Source organism: Myxine glutinosa, chromosome 9, assembly GCF_964187855.1.
Source record: "Myxine glutinosa chromosome 9, kmMyxGlut1.1, whole genome shotgun sequence".
NCBI lineage: Eukaryota > Metazoa > Chordata > Myxini > Myxiniformes > Myxinidae > Myxine > Myxine glutinosa.
Window position 1 is genome coordinate 30,974,478 of NC_136269.1, and position 26,310 is coordinate 31,000,787.

At 49.8% G+C, this 26,310-nt stretch overlaps 1 protein-coding gene across 2 annotated transcripts in view; it reads right to left on the reverse strand.

The window, feature by feature from the left end:
- LOC137435496 (poly(A) polymerase beta) overlaps window positions 1-26,310 on the reverse strand; it is a 97,133-nt gene that overhangs the window by 54,885 nt on the left and 15,938 nt on the right. Inside the window, exons 5-7 of one of the 2 annotated variants that reach the window (XM_078784251.1) lie at window positions 21,377-21,486; window positions 14,631-14,684; window positions 7,188-7,299 (exon numbers count right to left, since the gene is read on the reverse strand). In XM_078784251.1, coding sequence (XP_078640377.1) covers window positions 7,188-7,299; window positions 14,631-14,684; window positions 21,377-21,486 — 276 coding nt within the window. The remainder of the gene's footprint in view (window positions 1-7,187; window positions 7,300-14,630; window positions 14,685-21,376; window positions 21,487-26,310) is intronic. The other variant, XM_078784252.1, reaches the window with a different exon arrangement.

The following is a 26,310-nucleotide window of genomic DNA, read 5'->3' on the forward strand; positions in this document are numbered from 1 at the left end:
CTCTCGCGCCCCCCCTCTCCTCTCCTCGCGCGCCCCCCCCTCTCCTCTCCTCGCTGCGCCCCCCCCTCCTTCCTCTCCTCGCGCGCCCCCCCTCTCCTCTCCTCGCGCGCCCCCCTCTCCTCTCCTCGCGCGCCCCCCCTCTCCTCTCCTCGCGCGCCCCCCGCCCCCCCCCCCCGCTCCTCCTCTCCTCGCGCGCTCTCGCGCCCCCCCTCTCCTCTCCTCGCGCGCCCCCCGCTCCTCTCCTCGCGCGCCCCCCTCTCCTCTCCTCGCGCGCCCCCCCTCTCCTCTCCTCGCGCGCCCCCCTCTCCTCTCCTCGCGCGCCCCCCTCTCCTCTCCTCGCGCGCCCCCCTCTCCTCTCCTCGCGCGCCCCCCCTCTCCTCTCCTCGCGCGCCCCCCTCTCCTCTCCTCGCGCGCCCCCCCTCTCCTCTCCTCGCGCGCCCCCCTCTCCTCTCCTCGCGCGCCCCCCTCTCCTCTCCTCGCGCGCCCCCCTCTCCTCTCCTCGCGCGCCCCCCTCTCCTCTCCTCGCGCGCCCCCCTCTCCTCTCCTCGCGCGCCCCCCTCTCCTCTCCTCGCGCGCCCCCCCTCTCCTCTCCTCGCGCGCCCCCCTCTCCTCTCCTCGCGCGCCCCCCTCTCCTCTCCTCGCGCGCCCCCCTCTCCTCTCCTCGCGCGCCCCCCTCTCCTCTCCTCGCGCGCCCCCCTCTCCTCTCCTCGCGCGCCCCCCTCTCCTCTCCTCGCGCGCCCCCCTCTCCTCTCCTCGCGCGCCCCCCTCTCCTCTCCTCGCGCGCCCCCCTCTCCTCTCCTCGCGCGCCCCCCCTCTCCTCTCCTCGCGCGCCCCCCTCTCCTCTCCTCGCGCGCCCCCCCTCTCCTCTCCTCGCGCGCCCCCCCTCTCCTCTCCTCGCGCGCCCCCCTCTCCTCTCCTCTCCTCGCGCGCCCCCCTCTCCTCTCCTCTCCTCGCGCGCCCCCTCTCCTCTCCTCTCCTCGCGCGCCCCCTCTCCTGCTCCTCTCCTCGCGCGCCCCCCTCTCCTCTCCTCTCCTCGCGCGCCCCCTCTCCTCTCCTCTCCTCGCGCGCCCCCCTCTCCTCTCCTCTCCTCGCGCGCCCCCCTCTCCTCTCCTCTCCTCGCGCGCCCCCCTCTCCTCTCCTCTCCTCGCGCGCCCCCCTCTCCTCTCCTCTCCTCGCGCGCCCCCCTCTCCTCTCCTCTCCTCGCGCGCCCCCCTCTCCTCTCCTCTCCTCGCGCGCCCCCTCTCCTCTCCTCTCCTCGCGCGCCCCCTCTCCTCTCCTCTCCTCGCGCGCCCCCCTCTCCTCTCCTCTCCTCGCGCGCCCCCCTCTCCTCTCCTCTCCTCGCGCGCCCCCCTCTCCTCTCCTCTCCTCGCGCGCCCCCCCTCTCCTCTCCTCTCCTCGCGCGCCCCCCCTCTCCTCTCCTCTCCTCGCGCGCCCCCCTCTCCTCTCCTCTCCTCGCGCGCCCCCCTCTCCTCTCCTCTCCTCGCGCGCCCCCCCTCTCCTCTCCTCTCCTCGCGCGCCCCCCTCTCCTCTCCTCTCCTCGCGCGCCCCCCCTCTCCTCTCCTCTCCTCGCGCGCCCCCCCTCTCCTCTCCTCTCCTCGCGCGCCCCCCTCTCCTCTCCTCTCCTCGCGCGCCCCCCTCTCCTCTCCTCTCCTCGCGCGCCCCCCTCTCCTCTCCTCTCCTCGCGCGCCCCCCTCTCCTCTCCTCTCCTCGCGCGCCCCCCTCTCCTCTCCTCTCCTCGCGCGCCCCCCTCTCCTCTCCTCTCCTCGCGCGCCCCCCTCCTCCTCTCGCGCGCCCCCCTCTCCTCTCCTCGCGCGCCCCCCCTCCTCTCCTCGCGCGCCCCCCTCCCTCTCCTCTCCTCGCGCGCCCCCTCTCCTCTCCTCGCGCGCCCCCCTCTCTCCTCTCCTCGCGCGCCCCCCTCTCCTCTCCTCGCGCGCCCCCCTCTCCTCGCCTCGCGCGCCCCCCCTCTCCTCTCCTCGCGCGCCCCCCCTCTCCTCTCCTCGCGCGCCCCCCTCTCCTCTCCTCGCGCGCCCCCCTCTCCTCGCCTCGCGCGCCCCCCCTCTCCTCGCCTCGCGCGCCCCCCCTCTCCTCTCCTCGCGCGCCCCCCTCTCCTCTCCTCGCGCGCCCCCCTCTCCTCTCCTCGCGCGCCCCCCTCTCCTCGCCTCGCGCGCCCCCCCCTCCTCTCCTCGCGCGCACCCCCTCTCCTCTCCTCGCGCGCCCCCCTCTCCTCTCCTCGCGCGCCCCCCCTCTCCTCGCCTCGCGCGCCCCCCCTCTCCTCTCCTCGCGCGCCCCCCCTCTCCTCTCCTCGCGCCCCCCCTCTCCTCTCCTCGCGCGCCCCCCTCTCCTCTCCTCGCGCGCCCCCCTCTCCTCTCCTCGCGCGCCCCCCTCTCCTCTCCTCGCGCGCCCCCCCTCTCCTCTCCTCGCGCGCCCCCCTCTCCTCTCCTCGCGCGCCCCCCTCTCCTCTCCTCGCGCGCCCCCCTCTCCTCTCCTCGCGCGCCCCCCTCTCCTCTCCTCGCGCGCCCCCCTCTCCTCTCCTCGCGCGCCCCCCTCTCCTCTCCTCGCGCGCCCCCCTCTCCTCTCCTCGCGCGCCCCCCTCTCCTCTCCTCGCGCGCCCCCCTCTCCTCTCCTCGCGCGCCCCCCTCTCCTCTCCTCGCGCGCCCCCCTCTCCTCTCCTCGCGCGCCCCCCTCTCCTCTCCTCGCGCGCCCCCCTCTCCTCTCCTCGCGCGCCCCCCCTCTCCTCTCCTCGCGCGCCCCCCTCTCCTCTCCTCGCGCGCCCCCCTCTCCTCTCCTCGCGCGCCCCCCTCTCCTCTCCTCGCGCGCCCGCCTCTCCTCTCCTCGCGCGCCCCCCTCTCCTCTCCTCGCGCGCCCCCCCTCTCCTCTCCTCGCGCGCCCCCCTCTCCTCTCCTCGCGCGCCCGCCTCTCCCCCCGATCTCGCCCGCCTCTCCCCCCGATCTCGCCCGCCTCTCCCCCCGATCTCGCCCGCCTCTCCCCCCGATCTCGCCCGCCTCTCCCCCCGATCTCGCCCGCCTCTCCCCCCGATCTCGCCCGCCTCTCCCCCCGATCTCGCCCGCCTCTCCCCCCGATCTCGCCCGCCTCTCCCCCCGATCTCGCCCGCCTCTCCCCCCGATCTCGCCCGCCTCTCCCCCCGATCTCGCCCGCCTCTCCCCCCGATCTCGCCCGCCTCTCCCCCCGATCTCGCCCGCCTCTCCCCCCGATCTCGCCCGCCTCTCCCCCCGATCTCGCCCGCCTCTCCCCCCGATCTCGCCCGCCTCTCCCCCCGATCTCGCCCGCCTCTCCCCCCGATCTCGCCCGCCTCTCCCCCCGATCTCGCCCGCCTCTCCCCCCGATCTCGCCCGCCTCTCCCCCCGATCTCGCCCGCCTCTCCCCCCGATCTCGCCCGCCTCTCCCCCCGATCTCGCCCGCCTCTCCCCCCGATCTCGCCCGCCTCTCCCCCCGATCTCGCCCGCCTCTCCCCCCGATCTCGCCCGCCTCTCCCCCCGATCTCGCCCGCCTCTCCCCCCGATCTCGCCCGCCTCTCCCCCCGATCTCGCCCGCCTCTCCCCCCGATCTCGCCCGCCTCTCCCCCCGATCTCGCCCGCCTCTCCCCCCGATCTCGCCCGCCTCTCCCCCCGATCTCGCCCGCCTCTCCCCCCGATCTCGCCCGCCTCTCCCCCCGATCTCGCCCGCCTCTCCCCCCGATCTCGCCCGCCTCTCCCCCCGATCTCGCCCGCCTCTCCCCCCGATCTCGCCCGCCTCTCCCCCCGATCTCGCCCGCCTCTCCCCCCGATCTCGCCCGCCTCTCCCCCCCGATCTCGCCCGCCTCTCCCCCCCGATCTCGCCCGCCTCTCCCCCCCGATCTCGCCCGCCTCTCCCCCCCGATCTCGCCCGCCTCTCCCCCCGATCTCGCCCGCCTCTCCCCCCGATCTCGCCCGCCTCTCCCCCCCGATCTCGCCCGCCTCTCCCCCCGATCTCGCCCGCCTCTCCCCCCGATCTCGCCCGCCTCTCCCCCCGATCTCGCCCGCCTCTCCCCCCGATCTCGCCCGCCTCTCCCCCCGATCTCGCCCGCCTCTCCCCCCGATCTCGCCCGCCTCTCCCCCCGATCTCGCCCGCCTCTCCCCCCGATCTCGCCCGCCTCTCCCCCCGATCTCGCCCGCCTCTCCCCCCGATCTCGCCCGCCTCTCCCCCCGATCTCGCCCGCCTCTCCCCCCGATCTCGCCCGCCTCTCCCCCCGATCTCGCCCGCCTCTCCCCCCGATCTCGCCCGCCTCTCCCCCCGATCTCGCCCGCCTCTCCCCCCGATCTCGCCCGCCTCTCCCCCCGATCTCGCCCGCCTCTCCCCCCGATCTCGCCCGCCTCTCCCCCCGATCTCGCCCGCCTCTCCCCCCGATCTCGCCCGCCTCTCCCCCCGATCTCGCCCGCCTCTCCCCCCGATCTCGCCCGCCTCTCCCCCCGATCTCGCCCGCCTCTCCCCCCGATCTCGCCCGCCTCTCCCCCCGATCTCGCCCGCCTCTCCCCCCGATCTCGCCCGCCTCTCCCCCCGATCTCGCCCGCCTCTCCCCCCGATCTCGCCCGCCTCTCCCCCCGATCTCGCCCGCCTCTCCCCCCGATCTCGCCCGCCTCTCCCCCCGATCTCGCCCGCCTCTCCCCCCGATCTCGCCCGCCTCTCCCCCCGATCTCGCCCGCCTCTCCCCCCGATCTCGCCCGCCTCTCCCCCCGATCTCGCCCGCCTCTCCCCCCGATCTCGCCCGCCTCTCCCCCCGATCTCGCCCGCCTCTCCCCCCGATCTCGCCCGCCTCTCCCCCCGATCTCGCCCGCCTCTCCCCCCGATCTCGCCCGCCTCTCCCCCCGATCTCGCCCGCCTCTCCCCCCGATCTCGCCCGCCTCTCCCCCCGATCTCGCCCGCCTCTCCCCCCGATCTCGCCCGCCTCTCCCCCCGATCTCGCCCGCCTCTCCCCCCGATCTCGCCCGCCTCTCCCCCCGATCTCGCCCGCCTCTCCCCCCGATCTCGCCCGCCTCTCCCCCCGATCTCGCCCGCCTCTCCCCCCGATCTCGCCCGCCTCTCCCCCCGATCTCGCCCGCCTCTCCCCCCGATCTCGCCCGCCTCTCCCCCCGCCTCTCCGCCCGCCTCTCCCCCCGATCTCGCCCGCCTCTCCCCCCGATCTCGCCCGCCTCTCCCCCCGATCTCGCCCGCCTCTCCCCCCGATCTCGCCCGCCTCTCCCCCCGATCTCGCCCGCCTCTCCCCTGATCTCGCCCGCCTCTCCCCCCGATCTCGCCCGCCTCTCCCCCCGATCTCGCCCGCCTCTCCCCCCGATCTCGCCCGCCTCTCCCCCCGATCTCGCCCGCCTCTCCCCCCGATCTCGCCCGCCTCTCCCCCCGATCTCGCCCGCCTCTCCCCCCGATCTCGCCCGCCTCTCCCCCCGATCTCGCCCGCCTCTCCCCCCGATCTCGCCCGCCTCTCCCCCCGATCTCGCGCCTCTCCCCCCGATCTCGCGCCTCTCCCCCCGATCTCGCGCCTCTCCCCCCGATCTCGCGCCTCTCCCCGATCTCGCGCCTCTCCCCGATCTCGCGCCTCTCCCCGATCTCGCGCCTCTCTCCCCGATCTCGCGCCTCTCTCCCCGATCTCGCGCCTCTCTCCCCGATCTCGCGCCTCTCTCCCCGATCTCGCGCCTCTCTCCCCGATCTCGCGCCTCTCTCCCCGATCTCGCGCCTCTCTCCCCGATCTCGCGCCTCTCTCCCCGATCTCGCGCCTCTCTCACCGATCTCGCGCCTCTCACCGATCTCGCGCCTCTCTCCCCGATCTCGCGCCTCTCTCCCCGATCTCGCGCCTCTCTCCCCGATCTCGCGCCTCTCTCCCCGATCTCGCGCCTCTCCCCGATCTCGCGCCTCTCCCCGATCTCACGCCTCTCTCCCCTATCTCACCCCTCTCTCTCCTATCTCGCCCCTCTGTCGCGCCTCCACTCCACCCTTCTCTCTCCTCCCCCCACCCTTCTCTCCCCCCTCCATTCCCTCCCCCCCGCCCTTCTATCTCCTCCCCACCCTTCTCTCCCCGCCCTTTTTATCTCCACCTCCCATCTCCCCCCCCCCTCTTGGTATTCCCTTCAGTGAAGCTGTGGGTGATATTTGCCAGCAAACGAATAAAATGGAGCAGTAAATGCTATTTGATTAATTTCCCGACAATTTGTGCAGGCAGTCGTGTATTGCCTTTGGGATCCATGATTAGCTGCGTAATGCACGTGTATCTGAAAAATCCTGGTGTTATCCACACAAACAAAAATCATGAAAACATCTAAATTGACACATGACGCCAAAGATAAATGGTGTGTGTGTGTGTGTGTGTGCGTGTGTGTGTGTGTGTGTGCGCGCGTGTGTGTGTGTGTGTGTGTGTGTGTGTGTGTGTGTGTGTGTGTGTGTGTGTGTGTGTGTGTGTGTGTGTGTGTGTGTGTGTGTGTGTGTGTGTGTGTGTGTGTGTGTGTGTGTGTGTGTGTGTGTGTGTGTGTGTGTGTAATTGCTTACGGGTTAAGGTTTTTGCTTTAGGTGGAGAAACTATGTTTGAGGTTTACAATTTAAATAAAGTTGAATATGGGATGTTGTAAAATTAACATCATTTACAACAATCCTTTAAATTATTTAACTTTAGGAACAACCGATACTGTACAATTAATTAAGTGTGTGTGTCTCTGTGAATGAAAGAGGGATATAATTGTGAGGAACAGAAAAGGAAAAGGGATTTTTAAAAAAACCAAAAAAAAAAACGTGTGTGTGTGTATATATATATATATGAAGAATCCTTCTCCAAAGGAAATCTGTCCTCTGCATATGAAACTTGCTAATGCCACACCAATTGACAAGTAAAAAGCCAACACTGACCAATGTCTAAAGACCAATGCTTCCCCATCTATCAACAGCAAAGTTACAGCACTATCATTGCAGCCCATTTCAAGTTGGATCTGTTCACAAATTCTCACTGAATAGCCAATTAGGCAGTCAGCCAGGACACGCAACTCCCAGGGACACAACACCATACGAGTCTGTGAACACGTGTCAGTATGCATGAGCGAGCAAGATAAACAATGGATTTGATCAATAAAACGTTTATAAGACATGGATGGCCGTGGGGAAACTAGGTGCGTAAAAACAACGTTTATAAAGTAACCATTTGCAACAAACCAAGGTATTCTTTTAAAACTTACCATTAAGGCTCCTGATGCAGCGAATATCGAGATTAATTAGTATTTCGTCGTGACGTAGTTCCAGTTCTTCAGGAACACTTTGTCGTTGCAGCTTTGCAAACAAGAGGTCAATCTGTAGATATCGAGAACATAACACAGCGTTACACAACATATCTACACGAATGTTAAACACACTCAGATGTATTTACAGACGGCACATTCTGCAGTTAATTTATCCGGCTTACTTTACCAACCACATCAAATAGAACATCGGATTAACATTATGTTGGGAATAGGTACGGACTGAATACGAGTTGGAGCAGACACAAACAGGATTTTGTAAAGAGAAACAGAATCCTGTTAGTGCAGGTGGTTCAAACTATAGTCATTTCAATACGGCCACATACCAATACCAATGCAAGCTTTTATCAGGTCCGTCGATAATGGGGAATTCCCTCGAAAAGACGATGGGAATTTTTTCTTTTTTTGCCTTATTGTCCTTAATAATAAGCATGCTGCTACAAGATGTAAAAATGTGCACCAGGCAAGGCAAACATGCTATCACACAGAAGGTATATATATATATATATATATATATATATATATAGCAGAGAACATACAAATTGTAAAAAGTTCAAATTGTGAGACTTATTGCTTCCTCTACCTTTGGATGAGAGACCACCTTTAGAGGCCATTTTTCCCCACAGAGCAGGGGTTGGCCTTTTTTGGGTACCGTGGTCCCCTTTTTGAAGCAATGTTTTATGGCCGGATACCCTTCCTGCAGCCAACCCTGTTAGTTGCCTCTTGCGACAAACAGGGAATTTCCAGTAAGCTGGTACTCAATTTGCCGACCTCGGAAGGATGACAGGCTGAGTCAACCCCCCTGGTGTTAATTCAGCGATCGAACGGGATTCGAACCCAGGATCCCAAGCCAGCACCCTAACCGCTAAGCCAACACCAGGCTTTGAATGTGAAATATAATGTTGCGCTAAGAAGAACAAAGCAATAATATTACCGGCATCAAGAAAAAGTTTCCGGGGTTCCGGGCAGCCTCTCCAGGTCTCAGGATCCGGTCCCCGGATGCCCACCCAGTACCGGGTAGATGCCTCCCGGGACCCCATGAACAGTTCGCAGACCCCCCCCCCCCCAACCCTCAAGAGGGATCCCAACTGTTTTCCTGTGGGCTTATCGCATCGCCTGTATCCAGGCCACGACAAGCAGCGGCATATTTTGTTATACAGTAAAACGCCGTGAATGGTGGGAAAACATCACTTGACAAGCACATTGTACATGTGAAGTACACTATGGCAAAGCACTAAACATGATTGCACTTCATAGCATGTCACATACTCAAGTGGTTGCACATCACAGACACCTCTCTGGCCCTTCATGGAACTCATGAGTGAAGTGCACTTTCGAGGATGAGGAGGAGGAGCTGAAAGAAAAAGTGCGAAAGAGCACTCAAAAAACGTCCGGTCTATGGTCACAGAGTCGCCACCTGTCAACAATAACAGGATGGTCCGAAAGTGCAGGAAGCTACAAGGTGTACTTGGATGTGGAACCATCTACCCGTTGCTATCCTCCATAATGGCTATAAGGCATAATTTGCTGCAGATAAAGTGCCATTGTTCATTTTATTGTGTTCGGTTTGGTTCATATGTCCATTGTAGCCTTGAGTTCCTGACAGATTTGAATTGTCCCCATTGTACAGGTAAATAACACAAGGAAGTGGATCTGGGTTTTAATTGCCAAACTGCTAGCCGATACAGGACATGGTACAACTTTCCAGAATGCTATGTGGTAGCTCTAAACTAATATAATGGTGAAATAAATAATGATATAATAATTATAAATATATAATGGTGTAATAATGGTGAAAGCTCGAACTTAAAAAACCGTTTATTCAACATTGGTGGAATTTAAATCAGCGTGAACAGTCGTGAATGGTCAACGTAGGACCCTCGACCAATTGATAGAGTTGAAGTGAGTAATCAAATTGGTAAAATTCCAAATGAGATGGGATGTTTTGTTCTGCCTCGGGTCAAAACTTTCGGACGATTGAAATTTTCAATCATTGTCATAACAATGGGATAAGGACAAGCGATGGGACATTTATTCAGCCTGAGGTTCGAAACAACAGGACAACTTGGAATTTTACAATCGCTACAAATCGATTCACAATGGAGGATTAGCCTAATTAGCAAGAATTAAATAAATAAATAAAAATTGCCAAGTGCTCGGATCTGGAAAAGTCAAACAAACCTACAAACTGAGCAGTGCCAACATTGTGCAAGTCGGAGCAACGGTAAAAACAAAGCAAACGGTAGAAAGAACCTCAGAGATTTTGAAAACTGTGCCTGGAAATATTACAACAAAGGAACTACAGTTTTAGGCTGTATGGGTTTTGTGACGATTCAAGAGCACTTGGAACAGGTACGAGAAGAACAAAACATCAAGACTTTGTCAGAGAAACGTGATCTGAACAAGCAAGGGTTTGGGCCATGGAAGGACTCCGTTCCACCTTGTGAAACCCGCAAAATATATTATAATAGAGCAAACGTATATGGTTATGTTTGTTTGTTTGTTTGTGTTTATATGCGACCAAAACGTCTTCTTCAAATAAAATCAACACCCTCTTAATTACGTTTACAATGCTGAAACCCCTCAGACCTTTGACGACACTTTAAGTCCCCTAAGACCCTCAAAACCACCAAAACCCCACCGAAGACCAAAAACCACACCGAAGACCAAAAACCACACCGAAGACCCAAAGCCCCACCGAAGACCCAAAGCCCCACCGAAGACCCAAAGCCCCACCGAAGACCCAAAGCCCCACCGAAGACCCAAAGCCCCACCGAAGACCCAAAGCCCCACCGAAGACCCAAAGCCCCACCGAAGACCAAAAACCCCACCGAAGACCAAAAACCCCACCGAAGACCAAAAACCCCACCGAAGACCAAAAACCCCACCGAAGACCAAAAACCCCACCGAAGACCAAAAACCCCACCGAAGACCAAAAACCCCACCGAAGACCAAAAACCCCACCGAAGACCAAAAACCCCACCGAAGACCAAAAACCCCACCGAAGACCAAAAACCCCACCGAAGACCAAAAGCCCCACCGAAGACCAAAAGCCCCACCGAAGACCAAAAACCCCACCGAAGACCAAAAACCCCACCGAAGACCAAAAACCCCACCGAAAACCAAAAACCCCACCTTTAATGTCAATCGGAGATCTTTAATGTCCACATCTTTAAATGTCCACAAGGAGATCCCCTTTAATGGGGATCTTTAATGTCCACAAACTAATGTCGGAAGACGGGACACCCAGTTTAATGTCCATCGGAGGGATGGCACAAATTGATGATTTAGTCTGTTAAACACTGGGATGACAGTTTATAGATGGGTCGGGATTCAAACCCAGGATAGACAGCTCAGAGGCGAGGGTGCGTACCTTGGTCATCTTGTCAGCCGAGGTTGTACCTGAGCACTGTTGATAATCAAACTGATTCCATGTTATATGTATTACTATTCATTAAAAATGTACAATAAAAGTAGAATTCAAATCCAAAAAGATGGTGACAATGTCTGGTGGGTGTAAAATAAAATCAAACATACAATAATTACCTTTAAGAGTTAAAAAAGAAAAGAAAAAAAAGAAAGAATTTTGGAGCTATTTTACCTCATGTCCCATGCAGCCCATTAAATTATTTCATTAAAAAAAACGCTTTTTTCTAATTTTGTCCTGATTTCACTCTAAATTGACAATTATTTAGGCCACGAGTTCAAATTGTGAAATACGGATTCATAATTTGAATATCACCTTTTAATACGCCCATATGATACATTTCAATCTTGCCAGGAGCCAATCACATTGAACAAAGCCTCACACAGCCAATCAGCGTAACCGCGAACGGACGAATGGATAGCCATCTGTTTTATTTACGTATATACGATACATACATACATACATACATACATACATACATACATACATACATACATACACAGTTGTGGCCAAAAATATTGGCACACTTGGACCTTTTTTTCAAATAACTCACAATTGTCTCTAAAAATAAATTGAAATTGACAAAAGTATTTTGTCTCCACAATTCTTTATTTCACAGTTAATATTACAGAACCTTTGTTTTTGATTCAGAACACAATATATATTTTTAAATAAAAAAATAAAAAGAAATCGCATTGACAAAATTATTGACACCCGAGACGTAATATTTGGGAGCACGGCCTATGGACAAAATAATTGCAGTCGAGCGCTTTCAATAGCCATGGATGAGCTTCCTTGACCTCTCTGCTGGCATTTTTGACCACTGACAATTCTCTGGTTTTCTTTCTTTTCTTCTTGCTCATTGCGGTACACACAGTGAAACAAAACAGCAGAATGACTACTTTTCTCCATTCAAACTGGTTGTACGAGTGATTTTTATATTGCAGGGACCTGCAATTCACCACAGGTGAGTTCAATTCCAAAGTAAAGGAGAATCACCTGCTTGAAATCTAATTATTTCTAACAACTTCTAAAAGGTGCCAAAAATATTGTCTGGCCATTTTATGATTTTTGTGTGGAATAAGCTAAGATTTAGTAATTTTTTCAGCTTTTTTGTTTTGTTCCACTGCAAACCAAAGCAATACAAATGTGGATCCAAAAATATTTTTTGATTTCAACAATTTTCTGGAAAAAATGGTGCATTGTTTGAAAAAAGTGGAAGGGTGCCAATATTTTTGGCTACAACTACATAAGTATGTGTGTGTGTACACACACACACACACACACACACACACACACACACACACACACACACACACACACACACACACACACACACACACACACGAAAAAGTCGAAGTAACAGCCTGAATTTAAAATCGATTTTAAATATAATAAAATGTTCTGGAGTGTCATAACAAAGGTGTTGAATACTTATTGACAAGACATTTCAGCTTTTCATTTTAAATTACCTCTGCCACCAAAGGTGGATGGAGGTTATGTTTTCACCCCTGTCTGTTTGTCTGTCCATTTGTCTGAAGTCAAAGACGTCTTAAAAAGTTGTGGACGGATTCAGACGAAATCTGGCAGAGAGGTAGCATGTATGACAAGGACGAAATGATTAGATTTTGATGAAGATCCGGATTCGGATCCTGCTCGTAGAATTTTTTAAGTGATTCTTCACCATTGGGAGATTGGGCCAAAAATGATACATAGCAGGATCTCAAAAGGTTGTGGACGGATTTGGACGAAACTTGGTTGAGAGGATCGGTGTGTGATAAGGAAGAATAGATTCAATTTTGGTGAAGATCCAGATCCAGTTCTGTTATTTTGGTGAAGTTATGGACGAGTTATGACGAAACTTGGTGGACGCGTTGTTTAGGTGACAAGAACAAGCTGATTAGATTTTTGGCTCAGGTCCGAATCCAGATCCGGCCTATCAGTGGGATACAAAACGTAAACTGTTCACCAGGCAGAGGGTATGCTCTCTACTGATTGCTGTTCTAGTTACTTTGTAAGAAATTCTATTAAAGAAATTCCACCGATATTATGGGGTTTGATGTGTAGATCAGTGAGAAAAAAAAAAATCTCAATTTTATCTATTTTAAATTCAGGCTGTAACACACAAAATGTGAAAAATGCCAAGAGGTGTGAATACTTCCTGAAGGCACTTCACTGATACATATATACTGTTACATAACCAGATTACAGGGTTCGCCATGATGGGAAACTCCTCAAACCTCTCCCGACCTTCTCAAACCAACTCCATGGCCCGTTAGGTTGGAACCAACCACGGCCAAATTTCCCAGTGCCCCCCCATCTCATAATGTTGATCTGGAGGCAATGCGGGCCAACTAACCGTGGATCGCACCTTGGATTACTTCTGACCGGAACAGAAGTGCAGCGCTGGCTAACCACTACCGAAGCAAAGCAGTGGGGCAGAACTCCAGGCCATCCACGACATACACACCATATCGGATCAATGAAAGGACGAGAGCGAAGAGGTGCAAAATGCGCATCTTATTTATTACAAAGCACAGATGAAAAGCACATATACAGCTCTTTATTCACCTAGCACAATCAGTCAAAAGGTGCAAAAGAGCAGACTTATCCGAAGCGAGTATTCTTACACACACACACACACACACACACACACACACACACACACACACACACACACACACACACACACACACACACACACACACACACACACACACACACACACACACACACACACACACACACACACACACACTAGCAACGGTACACGCCCTGTGGGCGGGGCTTCAATTGGGAAGCCCAAATGAAAAGGAAAAATATCAGAAATTGAAGGCTTTTTTTATTTTAAACGATTTATATAAACATCCGTTAAATCATATCACACGCAAATCATCAAAATCTAAACAGTATTTGTAGAATTTCAAGAAAAGCCACATCACTGTTCATATCAGTAAATATTATTCCATCGTGTTTGGAAAAACTGGAAAATTGGGAAAACAATATAGCCTAATTTACTCCAAGGGGTCCCAGGATTACCCACCCAAAATTTTGTTGCGATCGGTTCAGCCGTTTTTGCGGTACCTGGGAACAGACGGACAGACAGACATTTGGTGAATTATAGTAAGATGGTAATGGTAATAATGTGTCGAACTGATTATATTCGTCACTCGAAGTCGATGGTGAAGAATCACTAATTGTACTAATATCCGAATCCAGATCTTCACCGAAATATAATCAATTCGTCCTCGTCACACATCTATCCTGTTCACCAAGTTTAGTCTTAATCAGTCCATAACTGAGATATCTTCCTCAAATAAACAAAAACAAAGATGTCATGTAGAGCATGATACTTAAAAAACAACTACCCCCACCCACAAAAAAAGTTGTCATGGATATATCAACTTGTCAGTTTCATTGATTAAAATTGATTGGTTTTCAGATGAAAATTGAGGATTTTAGAAGTTTGACCTTTTGACCTCAAATATAGTTGGTTTCCCAATTCAGTGATGCACTATGTAATTGCTGTTTCATTTTCAAGTCAACCGGATGAAAACTACGATTTTAGAAATTTGATTTCAAGATGACCTTTGACCTCAAAATCAATAGGCTTCTCAGTTGTGACTACTTCTACGGCATGGTAAAGTTTCATGATGACCGGTTTGGAATTGACCTGTACACAATTGACAGACAGGATAAAGTCGACCGACCAATATACTTGGCAAATCCTCAATTTTGCAAGTAACAAACAGACAATCAGACAGACACAGGGGTGAAAACATTACCTCCATCCACCTTTGGTGGTGGAGGTAATTATGTAATACAAGAAGTGCATCAAGAATGAGGATATCAAATTTAGGACAATCCAGCAGGTCCCACAAATCAAAATGAAATTATCTGACAAAGAAAACGTCAAAAATGCTAAATAGTTTGTCCTCCAGCAAGTGAGACCTTACCTCAATATTGTCCACGTCCAGTTTGATGACAGGTACAAAGGCATCTTCTACAGACTGCAAAGGAAATGACCATTGTATTAATCATATCTTCAACCAAGGTGGAAAACGAAAGCAATGCGAGGACAGACAATTGAGGGAAGAAGTGGTGCATTTCAATGGGTTTGTTGTGGGATTAAGTGGCATTCTGCAGATTACACTCTTACCCTTTGGGACATACATTACCAGTTCTGATTCCAGCCACAAGGGAAGTATAGATATTTAACAAAAAGTGTCAACCTAATGCCGGGTTAGTCAGTGAAAATTTACAAAATTAACTAGTACAATAACTATACAGCAAATAGTGTGGCATGAAGTGTAATCCCGAAGGATTTGTGTGCCAACATTGATTTTTTTTGCATTTTCAGTTTGATTTGGAGCCTAGATGTTGAAAAATGATGAGCTTCAAATTTTCCTGTCCCTATATCTCATGCTGGAGCCCCCCTATCTTCTGGGAGTCCCCCCCTCCATCCGGGACTGAACTCATGTCCATCTCAACTGATTAAACTGGTCAACAAAATTTTAAACGTTTTATGGTTCTAGTATATTTTGAGGTGATGCGAACCAACATGAACCAGTAGATTTCGATTATGATATCCAATTATTTTCACTAGCACATCCAGTTTTTGAGAACCAGTATACCATAGGAATACCACTTCATTTGAAATTCACAAACCTCTTGTTGACCCTGAGAAGGTATTCTTACCACCACTTCATTTGAAACTTGGTTTGATGAAGAACTTTGTGAAGGCCATGGATCAAGATGGTGCTGGCTTCCACTACTTGCTAATGAAGTTCCAAGGCATGGTATCTGAGGCTAAAGTAAAGGTGGGTGTTTTCAATGGTCCTCAAATTCGCCTTGTACTCACTAATCAGGACTTTGTAACGAGACTATCTGAGCTGGAGAACGTTGCTTGGGATAGCTTTGTGGCTCTTGCTAACAATTACCTTGGAAATTTTCGAGCACCAAATTATGAAGCGCTTGTGGACAAGATGTTGAAGAGTTACCAGGTGCTCGGTGCTCGAATGTCACTCAAGATACATTTCTTCCATTCTCATCTGGACTTCTATCCACAAAATCTTGGTGATGTCAGTGATGAACATGGAGAAAGGTTTCACCAGGAATTTGCCATCATGGAGACTCGATATCAAGGCCGATTCAATCCAAACATGATGGGCCACTACTGTTGGGACTTTACAGCGTGAAAGTGATTGCTCCTACAAATGCAAAAGTAAAGTTCAGAAGCACTTTTAATGTGATGTAAATAAAAACTTAAAGTTCATATTATTTTTTGTGATATTTTATGAAGTTCATATTATTTTTAAAGATTTACATTATTTCATGTGGTGTAAATAAAAACTTTAAGTTCATATTATTTTTTGTGACAATAAATAGACTTATTGAGACTTAATCAAGAAATTCACATGCTCAAGATTTTTTCCACACTAGTGATGTACTAAGTCAAGGTTACGTGATAGCGAAATTTTAAGGTCAGATTCGGATTCGTGGGCACCGAATTAGTTAGAAACAGTTGAAAATAAGTCATCACTGGACAAAATCACAGACTGGTCAAACAAGTGGAACATGTCTTTCAATCCTGCCAAATCTCACTCTCTTACTATGTCTCTCCGAAAAGATCGACTGGACAACCCTCCCATCTACTTTCTCAACAATCCTCTCCAAGAAGTTCTGTCACTCAAGCTTTTGGGTCTCACTATCTGCCATGATCTTTCTTGGGAAAACCACATTTCCAAGCTGGCCTCCAAAGCCAGTCGCCGACTGGGCATCCTCCGTCGTGCGAAGTCCTTCCTCGGCACACCTGAGCTCCTCACCACATACAAGGCTTTCATCCGCAGCTCTATGGAATACTGTTCTCCCCTATGGGCTGGTGCTCCTGCCTCACACCTGGCTCGGCTTCACGCTGTTGAATCCAAAGCTTTCAAAATCATTGGAATCTCCCGCGATGAAGCTATCTCTGAGGGCCTTTCACTCACTCACCGCAGGCAGGTAGGTGGTCTTTCTGTCTTCTACCGACTCCTCTCCGGCCTTGCACCCCCAGCTCTCTCTGTGCTCTGTCCCCCAAATATTCCTACAGGTCGCACAAGATCTGCCAGCAACCCTCTGATGGTTAAACTGCCGAAATCTCGGCTCTCTGCTCACCTTCACTCTTTCATTCCTCTTTTCTCCCGCCTGTGGAACAAACTCCCACACTCCCTTCAATCCCTCTCCTCCCTCCAGGTCTTTAAAACAGCTGTTCACCACCATCTCTTATCTTCCCCCATCCATAACCTTGATCTTTTCTACCCCCACTAATTCACCCCAGATCCACCTTGTTTGAAATTCCAACTTATTTCCTGGAAATCCTGGCAGTGTCCATATGTTTATACCTCTCCCACCCCCCCCCCTTCACATGCCTCCCCCCCTTCACATGCCTCCCCCCCAAAGCCCTCTCCCTCCCACAGATCTCTCGATGTCTCCATGTCTCTCGGTCCCTGCTCTCAAATGTTGTGTTTGTGTCCTTCCCCCTCTCTCCCCATCTTGTCTACCGCTCCCGATGTTATTTGTTTTATGTGTCTGTTTGTCTTTCTGTGTGATTAATGTTCGCTCTTTCACGAGCCTCGATCTTGTATACAAAAAAAAAAACAAAAAAAAAAAAACCAATTTGGCTGTTGACCAGTGTTATGAATCAATTCTAGGAATGTTATATTTCAAGGAACTTTTGGAACGTGATAATGCTGTTTTGTTTTTTCTGTCTCAGGTGAGACATTGTAATCATCATGTCAATCAGTGTGCGCATCATCTGCAATGAGGGTGCTACCCCAAGCAAGAGACTGGTGAATAACCCAAATATGATGGAAGATCTAATTGTTTGCTGTAATGAACGATTATCTTTGGGTCAGCTTGATATGAAACTTAGTGACCGCTTAGGTAGCTTGAGTGAAGAGGAACACAAATCTGTGTTATCATACTGAATGTCGGAAACCCATTGTCAACAAGAGCATGATTGAAAGGCTTCGAGGTAAACGAATCCGGCATGATTCTCTTGCATGTTCCTCTCGAGGGCCTGGGTGACCTTCCAGTGCAACCGATTCTTCCCTTCCTAAAAGGACAAAACCCACACCAAAGGCACAGGTGTGTTTGTTCTCGTCCTTCAGCTTTTGTCCTAATGATGCTTCAGGCACTCTTCATTGCGTTTTTTTCGGACAACATGGGTAAAAACTTCCTGGGAAAAAAACGCAAGACTCAAGATGACCGTGTAAGAACTTGTGTATCTGAGTAAAGCCACGGTCCCATCGAGCCTGCGTTGGTATACGATGGGCTACGATGGCCCACGACCACTTTGAACAAGTCGGCATGAACCGATGATGAAGTGATGGCTGATGGCTGGGTTTTATATACCCCCAAAGTAGCTAAGAGGACGCACGAGGACGCAGGATGATCCTGCGTCCTCGCAGGATTGTCATACGTTGTCGTACGATATCGTACGATATCGTACGATATCGTACGACGTCGGACGATGTCGTACGATAGTCTACGATTGTGGACCATCGTAGACCATCTTTTGAACATTTCAAAAGATGATTTTCCAACCTACGATGGCCACAAAATCGTACGTCGACACAGGATGGGCTCCACGATCCTACCATCGTAGACCATCGTAGACCAACGCAGACTCTTCTATGGGACCATGGCTACAGAGCTCCAGGGATGCTTCTGCTCTTGAAAAGTACTATCATAGGAAATGCTTGCATTATGCACAGCGCACCTTCGCTCCATTAGATTACAGTAATGCCCAGCTCATTCGCTCTGTATGTGATGAACAGCTGCTCCTCTCCAATCATAACACCCTCTCTGACGATGATGTTACCCTAAACATGGCTGAGGTGAATGATGCATACTTTTCAATTTTGAAGAGGCATCAGGTAGAGGTTAATGAGACAGAACATTACTGCAAGCATCTGAAAAAACTGATATCTGAACGACTTCCTAATGTCCAGTTCGTCAAATCACTACGCAAACATGAGCCTGACAATCTCGTCCTCCCAACAGCAGTTAGCATTGCTATGAAACTTCGGTCTGCGATGCTGGATAATGACAATTGACCAGTTGAAGAGCAGGGCAAACATTCTATGAGAGGAGATGATGGAGTACCGAAACTGGTCATTTAACGGTAGCTTTGAAGACTGAGAATCCTCGGCTACTCCAGTTCTTCCTCACTCATCTCCTCTTTGGCAGTCATCTTCTCAAAGTTTCTGGAATTCGCAATGAAGAAGTAGACAAAGTTATTGACGTCACTTGCCAGTTCCTCATCCAAAATACTCGAACTGATCGTCCCACAACCCAACCAGCTCTAAGATGGGAAATGTTTCGTTCCAAGAACATGGAGGAAGAGATGTTACCTCCTACTTGTGCTGCCTTGCTACCACATATCACACGTGCAAATTACATTGCCATGCATGATAAGTCATACACTACCAACTGTCCGGCTCTTCCTCCCATTGAAGAAAATGGTTGAAATGTTAAGGAAGGCGTTTATGTTCCAGTGAGGTGTCTCGCCCTGCCCGCCTCTCGAGCTGTGATTGAACTGACGAAATGTGCATGTAAATCAGGGTGTAAAGGAAGGTGCAGCTGCTCCAAGAACAGACTTCCCTATACTTCTCTCCAAGTGGTATGGCAGTGATTGCGGAAATGTAATTCAGGATGATACCCACGAGAATGACGAATAAATCGGCAAACAGTTGAATGTGATGATTAATTGATGTGGATAAGGACAAGGATGATAAATAATTACGTTCTCGGTTTGGATTTTTATTTTTAATATTACTATGTACTTGTGTAAATTAAAACATTCTGAGTTTATCAAAAAGGTGCAAGCCGAAGGTACATTGCCAATTTTTAACCACAATTCTTGAAAAGCATGTTTTTCATCCTAGTTGGATTGCATTGTGAAACAAACCCAATAATAAAGGTGTATATTGTGATTGGTATTTTCAGTTTTTATTTCATATATAGTCTTGTGCAAAAATCGCTGGATCATCTCATCTGACGGTTCAGTTTGTCGGGTCCCTTGATGATACACTGTGTAGATCGCTCAGAATGTGTCATTTTTGACTCATCTTCATAAAAAAAAATCCCCCAAACAACTCAATGTCGGACATGTTGATTTCTTATTTACCCAAGGTAAGTGCAGGGTTATTACAGGGCGGGGGTCCATTGACGGAACACCCACCCCCTCCCCCCCCCACCGACCTCGCCCATGACGGGGGTAAATGAATGTATACTGCATGTCACTTTAAAAGGGTCAAAAATGGATTCAGCATCATCAAAAACCCCTGAAACGACTACGATTATGAAAGTAGGTTCATTTTAAGCAAAGCTAGTCCGGGGGGTCGGGGGGTCATAGGGTGGAAAGGGCCCCCAGAAGGGGACCCAGACCCAGGAAAATTTGAACCCCATCATTTCCCTATAGTTCGACCCCAATTCAATACAGAAAAGCAAAAAAATCAATTTTAGCCAAAACATTCTACTGGAGCTACTTTTAAAAACACTTCATACCACACTAAAAGCACAACATGGACCCTCAATGTCGTCGCCACCAAAAGGCAAAACTTCCTGCAGCTGAGAGTAATGCACTACAATGTCACATTGATTCTTGTTCATGACAAAAGCCTGTCCTATTAGAATAACTCAACTCTATTCTCAATCCACAAACACGCAAAGATCGTCTCTTTATGTACCCTTTGACATAACAAGTACAAAAAGTTTTAATTAAAACAAAAGCCGCGTCGATGTTACACAATGCCTAGATGCAGCGTTGCCTATAACGTCGATGTTATAGGCACAGGACATTCCTATTGATTCGATTACTTGATGTTATTTTTGTGCAAAGTGAAAATATATCTCGGCAATTTCCCGTGTGTGGCGACGATTTTTTAATATATCTCGGCATTTTCCCGTCTGTTATTTCAGGCGGTGTATGACTGACCATGCCGCGATTTAAAAAAAAAAAAATCTCGGCAATTTCCCGTGTGTGACGACACGTGAACGAAGCTATGCTCCTCTCTCCACATTATTGTGACGACGTATAAATTAAATATTTCATCGTGACGATTGTCATCAAATGGACGAATTTTTAATATATCTCGGCATTTTCCTGTCTGTTATTTCGGGCGGTGTATGACTGACCATGCCGCGATTTAAACAAAATATATATATCTCGGCATTTTCCCGTGTCTTATTTCGGGCGATGTATGACTGACCATGCCGCGATTTAAAAAAAAAATCTCAATGGACTTGAAGTTACAGGCCTTTGAGAATTCATTTCGTTCTATAAAGGGCAACTTTCATCGGATTTTCTTCGTTTTTTTTCAACCGAGTCTAAAACTATGTTAGCGACTGTGAAAAATGAAATGATATATCGAATTTGATTTGAAATAAAACTGTGAGAGAGGAAGACACCACGGGCCTACAAAACAGGCCTCAAAGCTATGCGAGTTAATAAAATGGTGGATATTTGTTTATATGAAGGCTCTCCCAGAATGGGTGGAGCTATGGTTCCCAGAATGGGTGGAGCTTTGAGGTTTTGTCTTCTCTGCAAGAACAAGAAGAACAAGAAGAACAACAACAACAGCAGAGGGCACTATGAGCAGCGTCTGCGACGCGGCTAAAAACAGCACAATGTGCAACACATTTGTGTAACAAAGCTCACACGAATGTTCTTGACACCTTCCTGCTGCTTTAACTTCTCGTAGAAAGAGCTAAAAAAGTCTTTGCGGTCCACATGCCGTGGCGTCACACACAAGGCATCGATGTCTGCTCCTGTTCAAATATTGGAAACAAAACCAAAAAACAGAATAAATTAATACAAGTGCCAAACTGCTCACTAAACTTCACAGAACAATATCAAAACAATATACTTAGGCAGTTAAGACCGAAAAATAGGGCGTATCGTTCATTTTTTCAGGAAAGCACCAAATTTGGCACAGATGTAGTATGGACCTATACAATTGTTTTGCTGAGGGGCACCCAAAAATTCAGAACCCCTGGTGGCCGCCATATTGAATTTCAACATGACCGCCCTCTGTGACCTATTTCCCTCAATAACTTCTATACTATGAGCGATAACACCACAGTTCCAGTGTCTTACCCCATGTTTTCATGGTCTCTGAATCCATTGGGATCAATTGCATAAAGATTGGCATCCATCATCTTTAATTTCAAGATGGCCGCCATGGTGTTTCCATTTTCCTTGAATCGCATAGTATTTTAGGTAAAATTTCAATTCCAAGTGATACACATTGTTTTATTGGTCTCTGATAACAATGGAATGGTATTAATTAATCAAAGTTACACACAGTTGCAGTTTTAACTTAAAATATTGTGGGCACTTGAAAGGTGGAGGCTCTCGCACAGACGCGTAGTACTACAAGCACTGTCCATCGCAGTCACACAGTGATGTGCAGGGCAGATTTGCCCTGGAGCATTTATAGTTGCCTTTACAGACCGACTTACAATGGCAGCTTGTAAGCTCTGAACATGCCCCCTGTATCAGTGGTATTGTGGTCCAAATTGGTGTCCAAGAAGTCCCTGTTTTCATCCAGCCCCAATCAGCTGGTGATGGAAGTTCTGGGTAGGGCACAAGTGCCTGACTCCATACGTGTCCAGCCTGAAAACATGCACGTTTTAGGTGTTGTTCGAAGGCATCTGCTGTTGGGGGAATGTGATCAATTGTTCTTGCCTTCTTCGTGAACAAGTGTCGGCGCATGTCATTCACTGGCTTTATCTCGGTAGTCCGGTCATAGAGGATGGCAACATATCTTTCTATGCTCTGTAGTTCCATAGTAATAGCGTCCACAGATGGCCTATACACGAGAGCATGAAAGGTCTGCGTGATGCTGGGGTATGCCTCCCAAGCCTTCCAGGCTGTCTTTTTCCCAATTTGGGCAAAAAATGACACTGTGTCGCAGCCAGTGAAGGCATGAAATAATGGCAAAGACTCGGACTTCCTGCGGCCAAGGCCGGTGGCAATTTTATGGATGGCAAGGTAGCGGTAGCTTTTACCAGTGCCGATGGCAATCCAGTTCCTCCACACCATGTGACTGGGAGGTAAAGTAGTGTGCTAGTGCCAAGACCACAATATCAGAATCTACAGTTCGAATCAATACCCGTTTTCTCCCCTTTTTCACGGCATCCAGGACATTTTTTTGTATTTTTTGAATTTTCTGAATTTTTGGGCGCCCCCCAGGAAAACAATTGTATAGGTCCATACTACATCTGTGCCAAATTTGGTGCTTTCCTGAAAAAATGAACGATGCTTCCTCTTAACTGCCTAACTAATAAGGAAAGAACAGAAAGACACTAGGGACGTACGGCGATCGTGCCACGATATGCAAGAATGTAGACAGAAAATTCAATTTAGCCAATCCTGTTTGTACCACAGACCGATACCCCAATATATTAACGATCGCAAGTAATATAATGACAAGGTCGTTGAAGGAAAATAAAGACAAACGGAACGCAAAGTAAATGAGAAAGGAAAATAAAGACAAAACCACAGCATTTAAGTGTATTGCACAAACAGCTTCCCAAAAACACTTCTGTGGTGGAAATTTAAAATGTCAGCATTTGTTGCAAAAACTTTCAAATCTGGCATGTTCTATAGGCTTACAAGTGTTGTCTTGCATTGCCTGTTGTAAGGTTGATTGCACTTCTAGCTGAAAGGGTCTGCCTCCAGAAAAAAAATAGTATGATGAAAAATCTTTACAGAGGGGAAAATAAAAACACTTGAAGTTTGGGATTTTGATTGGGAATTTTTACAATTTAGGATCAGGGCTGGCGGGATAGCGTAAAAGGTATGCACACTGGACATCAGTCGAAGGTAAGGATCGGCAAACTGGTTCGTGAAAGTTCGCCAGCCAACACAAAAATACGAGAATAATTGTGGCTTAAATGTGGTGGTGGTGGTAGTAGTAGTATTTTAAAAATACTTACTTTAGGCTCGTATGAGAGCTAACACAGAAAATAATAAAGAGAGCAGGAGACAAGAGGGAGGGAAGTACAGCAACAGTAGGAATCAGGGACATCAGGAGATCTCTGGAAGAGAGAGGGCTGGGGTACATGGGATAAACAAGGAATTTGAAGGAGGTGGGTTTGGGGTGGATTAATGGGGGTAGAAAATATCAAGGTTTTGGATGGGGGAAGACAAGAGATAGAGTGAACAGCTGTGTTAAATACCTTAGGGGAGGAGAGTGGGATTGAAGAGAGTGTCGGAGTTTGTTCCAGAGGGAGAAAAAAAAAAGTAATAATGGAGTGAAGGTGAGCAGAAAGTTTGATTTTGGTAGCTTGCCCAGAAGAGGGTTACTGGTAGACCTTGTGCATCCTGCATGAATATTTGGGGGGACAGAGCACAGACAGAGCAGGGGGTGCAAGGCTGGAGAGGAGTCAGCAGATAGAAAGACCATCAACCTGCCTGCGGTGAGAATGAAAGGCCCTAAGAATCAGCTTCATCGCAGGAGAGATGTAGTAGTAATACTAATAAGCGAGTTAAATACAGGTAAATAATATTTGTAAAACAAGCACATTTTATGGAAATTGATGTCAGAATGCTCATTTGAGTGGTGTATTATAATCATTATGGATGCAAACGTAGTTCAATATTTCACATCTTTCAGCGATAGGATTAATTTTGTTAAAATAATTTAATGAAAATAACTAGAATGGCACTCTTCGACCTCACAACGTTGACCGATATGCCTACGCCCACAATATCTATATTATAATAGGCGAAGGTGATTCTGTCCGCTTGTCCGGGGGTGTGGCTTAGTCCGTTTGCAGAGTAGCTCCACCCATAGCCCCACCCATTCTTGGAGAGGCTTCATGTAAACAAATATCCACCATTTTATTACCTCGAATGGCTTTGAGGCCTGTTTAGTTAGGCCCATGCTGTCTTTCTCTCACACAGGTTTATTTCAATTCTAATTCGATATATCATTTCATTTTTAACAGTCGCTAACATAGTGATAGACTCGGTTGAAAAAAACGGGAAGAGAATCCCAAGAAAGTTTCCGTTTATAGAACGAAATGATTTCTCAAAGGCCTGTAAACTAAAGCCCATTCATTGAGAGTCAGCCTCACGATTTTATCTCGAATTCACCATCTGATTTAATTTTTATCGATGGTTTTAGACTCGGTGTCAGAAATAATTGAGAACATTCACGCACACACCGGAAATTGCCGAGATATATTTATAAAAATCGCGCCACGATGATACATGAAAATACAGCGCCTAAAATAACAGTCGGGGAAAATGTCGACATATATTAAAAATTCGCTTTTTCTTTTCCGTTAAGATATATTACTTTTACGTTTTATGACAGTCGGCACAAAAACGACATATATATCTTCGTTCTTTCTTATTTCATTCAACATTATTATCCGGAAGTAAAATATGTTTCAGGAAATTACCGAGAGATATTTCTTCATTTTTTTTTATTAGTTATGTGCGCATACACTTTAAATAGGCTTATTTGAAATCTTTAATTTTCACAATGTAATTTACTTGCCATTTGTCATTTCATGATTATGAGACACTTCCTCTTGAGGATCGTGACAATTCATGCGTTGCGTGGAAACTTCCATTTCCAAAATGAATGCGACGGTCGATGAAGAACGCAGACTTGAACAGGATGCAGCAAGAAAAGGAATGAGACGGGCGAACGAGTCCGTCGACGAACGTCAATGCAGACTTGAACAGGATGTAGCAAGAACCGCACAGAGACTGCACAAGACGGGAGAACCGCACAGAATGCTGCTGCAACAACGATGAGGAGGGTTGGAGAGGAGCGAGGGGTTTGGAGAGCGAGGTGCTAGGGGTTGGAGAGTGAGGGCCGATTGGAGCGGAGAGGAGTGTGAGGAGGGGTTGGAGAGGAGAGTGAGGGGTTGGAGAGGAGAGTGAGGGGTTGGAGACGAGTGTGAGGGGTTGGAGAGGAGTGTGAGGGCTTGGAGAGGAGTGCGAGGAGTTGGAGAGGAGTGGGAGGGGTTGGCGAGGAGTGTGAGCGGTTGGCGAGGAGTGCGAGGGGTTGGCGAGGAGTGCGAGGGGTTGGCGAGGAGTGTGAGGGGTTGGCGAGGAGTGTGAGGGGGTTGGAGAGTGTGAGGGTTTGGAGAGGAGTGTGAGGGGTTGGAGAGGAGTGTGAGGAGGTATTGGAGAGGAGTGCGAGGAGGTATTGGAGAGGAATGCGAGGAGGTATTGGAGAGGAGTGTGAGGAGGAGTGGCATTGGAGAGGCGTGAGGGTGGAGAGGAGTGAGGGGTCACATATGTGAAATAAATAAATTGTGTTCATTACACCATTTTAACCATTTTGTAAAATTTAATGTGCAGCATCTAAATCAAGATGTCCAAATGTCACACGTCCATACCCGTGGGATTCCCACGGGTGACCCCACTAGTTACATTATAATACTTGTATCAAGTTTGATTTAAATCCATTCAACTGTACCCAAGTTAGCACATTTTTACCTGACATGATCTGACCTCTGACCTCTAAACTATTGACCCCAAAATTTAATCAGTTCATGTTTACATCATTATACATACCTGTATCAAGTTTTAATTTAAATCCCTTCAGCGGTTCACAAGTTCACATT